We start from the raw sequence: 11,383 nt of genomic DNA on the forward strand, positions 1-11,383 counted from the left end.
GTATCATCAGTCTTTTCTTTTATTCACAGTATTGTGTGTGTGTATATATTTATTTATTACATACAGTTGAAGTTGGAAGTTTACATACACTTAGGTCAGAGTCATTCAAATTCCATTTTCAACCACTCCACAAATTTCTTAAACTATATCAATGGAAATCAGCCAAGACCTCAGAAAAAAAGGAGACCACAAGCCTGGTTCATCCTTGGGAGCAATTTCCAAACGCCTGAAGGTACAATTTTCATCTGTACAAACAATAGTTCGCAAGTATAAACACCATGGGACCACGCAGCTGTCATACCGCTCAGGAAGGAGATGCGTTCTGTCCTAGAGATGAATGTACTTTGGTGCGAAAAGTGCAAATAAATCACAGAACAACAGCAAAGGACTTTGTGAAGATGCTGGAGGAAGCAGGTACAACAAAAGTATATCCACAGTAAAACGAGTCCTATATTGACATAACCTGAGTGGCCGCTCAGCAAGGAAGAAGCCACTGCTCCAAAACCGCCATAAAAAAGCCAGACAACGGTTTGAAACTGCACATGGGGACGAAGATTGTACTTTTTGGATAAATGTCCTCCGGTCTGATGAAACAAAAATAAAACAGTTTGGTCATAATGACCATCGTTATGTTTGGAGGAAAAAGGGGGTGGCAGCATGTTGTGGGTGCGCTTCACAAAATAGATGGCATCTTGAGGAAAGAAAAGTATGTGGATATATTGAAGCAACATCTCAAGACATTGGTCAGGAAGTTAAAGCTTGGTCGCCAATGGGTCTTCCAAATGGACAATGACCTCAAGCATACTTCCAAAGTTGTGGCAAAATGGCTGAAGGACAAAGTCAAGGTATTGGGGTGGCCATCACAAAGCTCTGACCTCAACCCTATAGAAAATGTGTGGGTAGAACTGAAAAAGCGCGTGCGAGCAAGGAGCCCTACAAACCTGACTCTGTTACACCAGCTCTTGTCAGGAGGAATGGGCCAAAATTCACCCAATTTATTGTGGGAAGTTTGTGGAAGGCTACCTGAAACGTTTGACCCAATTTATACAATTTAAAGGCAATGCTACCAAATACTAATTGAGTGTATGTAAACTTCTGACCCACTGGGAATGTGATGAAAGAAATAAAAGCTGAAATAAATCATTCTCTCTTCTATTTTTCTCTACTACATTTCACATTCTTAAAATAAAGTGGTGATCCTAGCTGACCTAAAACAGGGAATTTTTACTAGGATTACATGTAATTAATTGTGAAAACTGAGTTTAAATGTATTTGGCTAAGGTGTATGTAAACTTCTGACTTGAATTGTATTATATAAGAAACTTTGCAACAGTTGCATACAGCCTTATCATAGGTAATTCTAATTTATCATACCTATGAGTATGGATTACAAGTGTGTATGTTTTGCATGTAATGGTGCCATCAGTACATTCCATTCCAGTACACTACATGCCTAGTCAGTTAGTCAACAACATCAGGAGACTCAGTAAGTCAATATTTACAAACTACAATATATGAACTGCATGTACATTCATACATTTCGTCTGGATAATACACCAATCCATTTTCAATACGTTTGCTTTGAAATGTCCTGTGTTATAGATTACATAGAGTTACTTTGATTTTTGTTTTTACTTCCGGGTTGTGAACTTTTCCTGGTTTTATTCACTAGCTTTTAGAGAGAACAACAACGAAGTTTTTATGGTAAGTAAAATTGATCTGATCAAACTGATATCACATTTTCATTACAGTATAACAGTACGGTCAAATAAGGAGACTTCACGAACATTCCTTTGTAATACTTTTGAGTTAACCTTTTTTTCCCCCTTGATGTTGCCTTCTGTGTTAGCTCAACTAGCAAACTTGCTTCCGTTATCATGAACTATATTAGTTCGTTTTTAGCACATTGACAAAGGGTTTTTGTTATGAAACAAATATATATTGTTTTTGTCTAAGTAAGCTAACGCATCTTGCTAAAGAAAATAGTGATTCCTGAGACGTTTCAGAAGATGCTACATAACCATCTAGCTAGCTAACGTTAACTGGCTAGCCAGGGGCACCGCTTCAATCTCAACCAGCTATAAAATAACTCTTGCGTCATCTCCGTTATCAAGGAAGGAAGGGAGTAAGTCAGTTATCTACTTGGGTTCTCAAGCATTTTGGAGCCAGGAATCCCATTTGTCATAGCAAATTCATCAGGAACCGCCACATAATCAGAACACAACTGGAGTGAGAAAAAATAGCATACAATGAGATTTATTTTAACTTTGTTATTGCATGTTCGGATGAACCAAGTCTCTACCCCTGGGAAGGAACTTTTTTAGCAGTTTTATTTTTTTAAATTAACACATTTTCTAGGCTTAAAACACATTTTCTGCAATTCTACATATTTTGTCATGGATCGGGGCGACTTTTTGTTGTTACAGCTTTAAACCTCAAATACAGCAATTCTACACATTTTGCCAGGAGGCAGTCTCATGGCAAAATGTGCAGTTTTAAAGCTTGAATTACAATGAACATTTTATTGGTCACATACACATATTTAGCAGGTGTTATTGCAGGTGTAGTGAAATGCTTCTGCTCCTAGCTCCAACAGTGTAGTAGTATCTAACAATACACATAAATCTAAAAGTAAAATAATAGAATTAAGAAATATATGAATATTAGGATGAGCAATGTCAGAGTGACATTGACTAAAATACAGTATAGACATATGAAATTAGGTAAACAGTATGTAAACCTTATTAAATTGATAAGTGATTCCATGTCTATGTACATAGGGCAGCAGCCTCTAAGGTGCAGTGTTGAGTAATTGGGTGGCAGCTGGCTAGTGATGGCTATTTAACAGTGATGGCCTTGAGACTGAAAAAAAGCTTCTGTCTCAGCTTTGATGCACCTATATGGACCTCGTCTTTGGATGATAGCGGGGTGAACAGGCCATGGGCTCGGTGGTTGATGTCCTTGATGATCTTTGTGGCCTTCCTGTGATATCGGGTGCTGTGGGTGTCCAAGAGGGCAAGCAGTGTGCCCCCGGGGATGCGTTGGGCAGACCACACCACCCTCTGGAGAGCCCTGTGGTTGCAGGGCGATGCAGTTGCCGTACCAGGCGGTGATACAGCCCGACAGGATGCTCTCAATTCTGCATCTATGAAAGTTTGTGAGGGTCTTAGGAGCCAAGCTGAATTTCTTCAGCCTCCTAAGGTTGACGAAGCACTGTTGTGCCTTCTTCATCACACTGTCTGTGTGGGTGGACCATTTCAGGTTGTCAGTGATGTGTACGCGGACAATGTGTTGATAGAACTTCGGTAGCGTTTTCCTTCAATTTGATTTGTTAAAATCCCCAGCTACAATATATGCGGCCTCAGGATTTGTGGTTTCTTGTTAGCACAAAGTCCAGTGTAGTTCCTTGAAGGCTGTCACAGTATCTGCTTGAGGGGGAATATACACAGCTGTGCCTATAACCGAAGAGAATTCTCTTGGGACGGTCGGCTTTTGATTGTGAGGTATTCTAGTGCGTTTTTTTTTTTTTTTTAATCAAAAACATTGTAAGGGGAATGCAAGAAGTGTTGAGTTGAAAAATATTTAAATGGTGGAGTACTGTGGATACCAATATCCCTGTGACCCTTCCAGGCCAATGTTGCCCAGCGTAAATTGTAGATTAAAGGAGCTAAATGTAAACAGGTGGAGTGAAATTACAAAGCAAAAAATATTACACCCTCAACTTATTCCACTGATCCTTGGCCAAAATTAATTTAATCTCTGAGTAATATTCATTTCAGATCTGGTCCCGGACCCCACTTTCAGAACCCCTGATCTACTAGATGGGTTATTGACAATGAATATATACTGCTCAAAAAAATAAAGGGAACACTTAAACAACACAATGTAACTCCAAGTAAATCACACTTCTGTGAAATCAAACTGTCCACTTAGGAAGCAACACTGATTGACAATAAATTTCACATGCTGTTGTGCAAATGGAATAGACAACAGGTGGAAATTATAGGCAATTAGCAAGACACCCCCAATAAAGGAGTGGTTCTGCAGGTGGTGACTACAAACCACTTCTCAGTTCCTATGCTTCCTGGCTGATGTTTTGGTCACTTTTGAATGCTGGCGGTGCTTTCACTCTAGTAGTAGCATGAGACGGAGTCTACAACCCACACAAGTGGCTCAGGTAGTGCAGCTCATCAATCAATGCGAGCTGTGGCAAGAAGGTTTGCTGTGTCTGTCAGCGTACTGTCCAGAGCATGGAGGCGCTACCAGGAGACAGGCCAGTACATCAGGAGACGTGGAGGAGGCCGTAGGAGGGCAACAACCCAGCAGCAGGACCGCTACCTCTGCCTTTGTGCAAGGAGGAGCAGGAGGAGCACTGCCAGAGCCCTGCAAAATGACCTCCAGCAGGCCACAAATGTGCATGTGTCTGCTCAAACGGTCAGTAACAGACTCCATGAGGGTGGTATGAGTGCCCGACGTCCACAGGTGGGGGTTGTGCTTACAGCCCAACACCGTGCAGGACGTTTGGCATTTGCCAGAGAACACCAAGATTGGCAAATTCGCCACTGGCGCCCTGTGCTCTTCACAGATGAAAGCAGGTTCACACTGAGCACATGTGACAGACGTGACAGAGTCTGGAGACGCCGTGGAGAACGTTCTGCTCCCTGCAACATCCTCCAGCATGACCGGTTTGGCGGTGGGTCAGTCATGGTGTGGGGTGGCATTTCTTTGGGGGGCCCTCCATGTGCTCGCCAGAGGTAGCCTGACTGCCATTAGGTACCGAGATGAGATCTTCAGACCCCTTGTGAGACCATATGCTGGTACGGTTGGCCCTGGCTTCCTCCTAATGCAAGACAATGCTAGACCTCATGTGGCTGGAGTGTGTCAGCAATTCCTGCAAGAGGAAGGCAGTGATGCTATGGACTGGCCCGCCTGTTCCCCAGACCTGAATCCAATTGAGCACATCTGGGACATCATGTCTCGCTCCATCCACCAACGCCACGTTGCACCACAGACTGTCCAAGAGTTGGCGGATGCTTTAGTCCAGGTCTGGGAGGAGATCCCTCAGGAGACCATCCGCCACCTCATCAGGAGCATGCCCAGGCGTTGTAGGGAGGTCATACAGGCACGTGGAGGCCACACACAGTACTGAGCCTCATTTTGACTTGTTTTAAGGACATTACATCAAAGTTGGATCAGCCTGTAGTGTGGTTTTCCACTTTAATTTTGAGTGTGACTCCAAATCCAGACCTCCATGGGTTGATAAATTTGATTTCCATTGATAATTTTTGTGTGATTTTGTTGTCAGCACATTCAACTATGTAAAGAAATCAAATCTAGGATGTGTTATTTTAGTGTTCCCTTTATTTTTTTGAGCAGTGTAGTTTATTGACGGTACTAACCGATAGTCTTTGCTGCCAGGGTGCAGCAAAAATACCTTTTCAATGTTTGAAAAAAGTTGACATCATGTTTTGATAATTTTAAGACATTTTATGAATTTTGTCCTAGTTTTTAAAAAATTACATCCCCTCCGTTCTTGTAGAAACCAGTTGACAAGTCTAGTGTGATCAAAATTTTTTTGGCATGCTTTAAAAAAATCTTGCTTTTAGGCCTTAGTTATATTTAATGTACATATGATCGTTTACCCCTAATTGCTGCAGCTAAGAGAAACTCTGTTTTTTGTTTCTCTTGTAGGCCCAAGTGACTGTGACAGTGATTCATGGGACATGCTATTGACAGCCTTTGGGAAGATTCTGAATGGGAGGGCTTGCTGCTGAGAACTGACTACAGCCACAAATCACCTTTTCCCTGCAGCTGACCCCGACTGCAACTGCCATTATTCCAGCCCATAATTAACCTGTCATGTCTGAACCGAAGGAGTCGGGTGATCGTGGGAAAGACAGGGAGCGGGGCGCCCGTCCCAAGGTGAGACAGAGCCGGTCTGAGGAGAGAAGAGATGCCGGCGGGGGGCAAAAGGGAGGAAGAGGAAAAAAGAAAGGCCAGACATCCCATGAGCAAGCTGGGGAGCGGCCTGTCAGCGATGGGTTTGAGTATGGGGACCTGCTGACTGGTCTGGAGCCCAGGGACCGCTGTTCCTCCTCTCCACTGAAGGAGGGCAGGAGATGGCAGGGCCTGGAGGGGGTCACTTCACTCAGCCAGGACAGGGGGACAGCCAGGCTGTCACAGGGGACAGCTGAGCCACCAACCAATGAGGCTGAGGGCAGGGGGGCAGGTGGCAGTCGCACACTCCGCCAAAAGATCCAGGATGCCATGGGGCAGTGTTTCCCCATAAAGACCAACACTCCGTCGTCTAGTTCCACTCAGCAGGTCTTCATGCCACAAGCTGCTGCTGCCGGGGCTGGGTCCTCCTCGCGCCGCAAGATCCACCTTACTGAACTCATGCTGGATGACTGTCCCTTCGCTGCAGGCACTGAGCTGGCTCAGAAGTGGTACCTCATCAAGCAGCACACAGCCCCCATCTCCACACCTCCCGTAGTGGACACCTTGGTGGTCAGCGCTAGTGCCTCTGCCTCAAACTTGGCCGCCGTCGTGGAGGATGTGGATGACCGGTTGCGAGAGCGTAGGCGCATCAGCATCGAGCAAGGCGTGGAGCCGCCGCCCAACGCAGAGATCCACACGTTTGAGGTGACGGCCCAGATCAACCCTCTGTACAAGCTGGGGCCCAAACTGGCCCATGGTATGAATGAGCTTGCAGGGGATGACAGAGCTACCATTCACCAGCAACAGCAGCTGCTTCTCCAGAGGCAACAGCAGCACCAGCTCTTGCTGCAGAGCTGTCTGGACACTCTGGATGAGGTGGTGGCCGTAGCCTCCTCCTCTTCTGCCTCAGCATCTGCTTTGGTCCCTGTCTGTGAAGCTGCTTCTGTGCCTGACCCCATGGTTGACCCTGAGGTCACAGCCAGCCTCCAGCCAACCAAAATTGTTGTTCCCCAGGCTGAGGGTCCCCCTACTCAGGACGGCTATCGCATCCACACCCAGATCGACTACATCCACTGTTTGGTGCCTGACCTGCTGCAGATCACTAACCTACCCTGCTACTGGGGTGTGATGGACCGCTATGAGGCTGAGACACTGCTGGAGGGTAAGCCAGAGGGCACCTTCCTGCTCCGCGACTCAGCCCAGGAAGACTACCTCTTCTCCGTCAGCTTCCGCCGCTACGGCCGCTCTCTGCACGCCCGCATCGAGCAGTGGAACCACAACTTCAGCTTCGACGTGCACGACCCTAGTGTTTTCCATGCGCCCACCGTCACGGGGCTGCTGGAGCACTACAAGGACCCCAACTCCTGCATGTTCTTCGAGCCTCTGCTGTCCAACCCCATCCACCGCACCCTGCCCTTCAGCCTGCAGCATGTGTGCAGGGCGGTGATCAGCAGCTGCACCACCTACGACGGCATCAACGTGCTGCCCATCCCCAACACCCTGAAGAAACACCTGAAGGAGTACCATTACAAACAGAGGGTGAGGGTACGGAGGATGGACACCTGGTGGGAATAACAAAGACCTTCTGGTGGAAGTGAACCACAACTAGGCTACTAACTTAACACTATGGAGGCAGGCCTCACTCAGTGGACAACCAGTTGACTCACTCCATTTTCTTCCATTTCACTCTAACATATACCTACCTACTGCATTCACTGTATACCTAGCTACCTGTTTTATCTATTTATAATTTACAATATAAGACCAATGTCTTAAACTCTGTGGATACTATGTTATTTCAATTCTGATGCACATTCACCCATTTTTCTCTGCTCACAATAAACTTTAGATTCATGGTAATGATACACCATGTGTGTAGAGGTGTATCAATTCTTTGGGTTGAAGTGAACAATGAAGAGTCAATGCTGGTTTGGTGACAATATGGAACACATACAGGTCTAATAATGGGTCAATGAATTATCATTGCCAAATGTAGGGTACTGGAGATGAACAGATGTGTCTTCTAGTAGATCATGTGGATGGCAACCTGCTGGCAAGCTGCTGAGGACCTAGCTGGTGGTATAAACCATTTGCAAATTCATTTTTTATATATTTTGTGTCATTCCTTTGAAGGCGAAAGAAAGGTACTTGAAAGGGAATTTTTGACTCATCCTAATTACTTGAATAATCCAATACTTTCCTGTATAGCCTATAGTTTTCAGAGGTAAACTAAAACTATGGGGTATAAGGCAGGTAAATGTCTCAAGCTTCTATCCATGTGAGATTTTACCGTTGTGTTACTTCCTATCAAATGAGAGAACATTGCTGAATGCCGAACACAAAATGAATCCAATTGCATGCGAGTTGAAGCCGTTTGTCAGTGTTAGAGCAAACAGACAGTGAGTGACGATAATAGAGCTGTTTTTTTGTGGTGCTGAGAACAGAACATGAAGCAGCACCTACTGAGAAGAGCTCTATCTCTGTCTAGCTTTGATCTATTGATCTTCTCAGCCTACCACTGAGCCTGTGTTGGAATCAGAGTAATGATGATGGAAGCACATTTAGGATACCCTTACGTTTTGATTATTGAGTCATTGTGCCTTGTGCTTTGAGGCTATTGCTGTAGCCTGGTCCAATATACACATTCCAGCATGATGGTGATTTTCGGAAGGCCTCCATTTTGTATTGCGAAGTAATCGCAATATCATGTTTCAGTAGTGGCTATATCAAAGGGAGCATTTTATTATCAGAAAATAAAACTCCCTTTTTAGTACCATGTCTTCACATGACCTGAAAACCTTACCAAGCTGTTGTTGAATATATGCCATCTCTCTGTCGATGATGCTTGCGCCTGGAAGGCTGATGAAATGATACAGTTATTTGTACATTTACACATCCCTTCTGCTGGGACTAAAAGCAGATCTGGAGGAATTCAATGAAGCAGACTTCTAATGTGACAGACAGGAAATTGTATTTGCATATATAAATAGAAACTATCCCTTTAGTAAATTAATAGAATGGAGGACCCATTCATGGATTAATTAAAGAAATACATTTTTGTATTTATTTAACCTTTTTTAACTAGGCAAATTAAAGAAAGTAATGCCTTTGTAAATGTTCCCAAACAAGACACAAAGAACAAAAAGCATTTAATGCAAGGACTTTCATTTGACGGTTATTTTGGGGACCCATTCATGGATTAATTGCATAATTTACCTATGCAGTGAAGTGATTGACCACTTTGTGTGAACACAATTTGGTATTAATGGAAACACACAAAGAGAGGCCTCTGTGCTAATTAATGTGTGCAGTGTGCAATAATACAGTGGAGAGTACAGTGGACAGCCGTCCTGATATTGAGTGAGCATGGAGAATGGATCACTTCTGTCAGCAGTCATGTTAGGAATCATCACTGTGGTATGTCTTCAGATGGATGCTGTGATTTCATCTAGAGTGTTTCTTTTATTATGCTACTGTTTGTATTGAACCTTTTCTCCACTAAGGAGGATGTCGCCATCCTTTATGAAAAGTTCCATGGCAGCACTCAAAATGCACAGTGTTAGGGAGCCATCCCACTGGGCACAGACTTCATTTCAGCGACTAGTTTTGATTGTATATTTGGTTGTTTTCAACTAACGTTAAAACCACAAAAAAATATAATGTAATTGGATTTAGGTTAAAAGTTGGGTGAAAAAAATGACAAAATTCCCTTATGTTTATGGCTTTTTTCAAATCCAGTCAGTTTTCCACATTGATTCAACATCACATAGTTTCCACGTCATGTCTACAAAAAAAATCTATGTTGATTCAACCAGTTTTTGCTCAGTGGGATGGCCTTGTATATTTCCATAAGTCTAATGTTAAAATGTTTTCTATGTTGGAGGACACATTTAACCCACAAAACTATTCTTGGGCACATATAACTATTAAAGTGTAGTGTTGGAATGTAACAGTGGATGTGAACATGAATGCCTTTGCCTGGCTAGAGATTCCTCCAGCTTCATATGCGTACAGTAAACTCATTCAACATTCAACTTTAGATTTTCTTTCTTGAGTACTCTCTCTGTAGCTCTACTCTAGAGTTGATAAACTTTGGCTATAGGGGGCTGCAGGGTTGGGCAATGCCCACCCAAAATGTCATGTTGCTGTCAATGGATTATGCCTGAGTTAATGTTAAACATATACAATTGCAGTAAGCAAGCTTTGAAACAGCCAAAAGATTTCTGACTGCCCACTAAGGCATAATCTAGGAACTTGCCCTTGAGTTGATCTCCAACTCCTGTATGTCTTACTGTCTTTGCCCTTCCTCTGATTTTCCACCAAGTGTTTTTATGATGTGTGATTGATATAATCAGTTTCCACAGTGGGAACTACAGTATCACATCATGCTATTAGGGAGGGATGATTGCTCACTGTGCTGCTGTGAAGAAGAGCATAGTTATCCCAATGGAAACCAATCTTGTTTGGCTGAGTACCAACTATGTTTTTGCATGGTACATTTTTTATTCAGATATCTGTCCAAACAACCTTAATTGGATTTAGAGTGCTGAACAAAGAGTGCTGTTCTGGTTGATTAGGTTTAGATGTTGTTGTGGGAAACTGGGAATACTTTCATTGAGTTTCCCAGAATCAGCAATCCTCCCAGACACGGTAACAATTGCCTTTGTACCCAAAATACACTAAAGTGGACTTTCAAATGAGTAAGGAAAGTAACACTTTCTGGTTTATGACTGGGTCTAAAATTAGTCACCATACTATGTTTAGCTTCAGTCTAATTAGAATCATCCCATCTGCCATAGTGTTTATTAGATGCCTCAATCAACTCCTACGATTGCAATCTCTCATGTTGTTCTAAACATCACTCTCAGTACAGCCCACAGAGCAGAGAAGCAGTAGTAACACTGCTGTACAGTCAGGAATGCAGTAGGTGGCTCTAAAGAGCTTCAGTAGACTGTGTGTGTGTGCAGTAGATGGGAGGGTGGTTGGGGGTGGGGTGCTGTGGGGGGAGTGTGACTGCTGCAGCTGCCAGCGCCCTGGCTCTCATCATGCAGGTATTACAGGCGTCGGGGGAGAAGGAGGACTTCACTGCGCCTGGATCAACGTGCCCAGAGGGAGACAAGGCACAGCAAGGCACAAAGTTGATTGGCCACACATACTTAGTCTATTTGGGTCTTTCCCTTCTTCCTTTGAGGGAGAATATTTTCCCTCTCAGCCTAATCTGTAGAATAAGAAATCAGGGGTGGAGAACACGCTTGGAATGTTCACAACAACTGAAGACAATATGTTCCCAAATAATATGTGGTTTAGAATCATAAAAATCAGTGAAATGGCTCATCGTTGGGGTATGAGTCTCTCAGGGGTGGTAATGTTGTCTGTGTCTGTATGTGTTGGGTCCTGAGCAGGAATATAATCATGAGAATCATCCACTCTGTATCTAGGACATGAA

At 43.8% G+C, this 11,383-nt stretch overlaps 1 protein-coding gene across 1 annotated transcript; it reads left to right on the top strand.

Moving 5' to 3' along the window:
• Positions 1-1,501: 1,501 nt before the first annotated feature.
• On the top strand, positions 1,502-9,971 carry LOC118371702 (suppressor of cytokine signaling 5-like). Its single transcript, XM_035757266.2, has 2 exons — positions 1,502-1,704; positions 5,692-9,971. Exon 2 carries the CDS (start codon positions 5,860-5,862, stop codon positions 7,510-7,512), a length of 1,653 nt encoding a protein of 550 aa, XP_035613159.1. The 5' UTR covers positions 1,502-1,704; positions 5,692-5,859; the 3' UTR covers positions 7,513-9,971.
• The last annotated feature ends 1,412 nt before the right edge of the window (positions 9,972-11,383 follow it).

Source organism: Oncorhynchus keta, chromosome 18 (assembly GCF_023373465.1).
Source record: "Oncorhynchus keta strain PuntledgeMale-10-30-2019 chromosome 18, Oket_V2, whole genome shotgun sequence".
NCBI classification, from domain to species: Eukaryota; Metazoa; Chordata; class Actinopteri; order Salmoniformes; family Salmonidae; genus Oncorhynchus; species Oncorhynchus keta.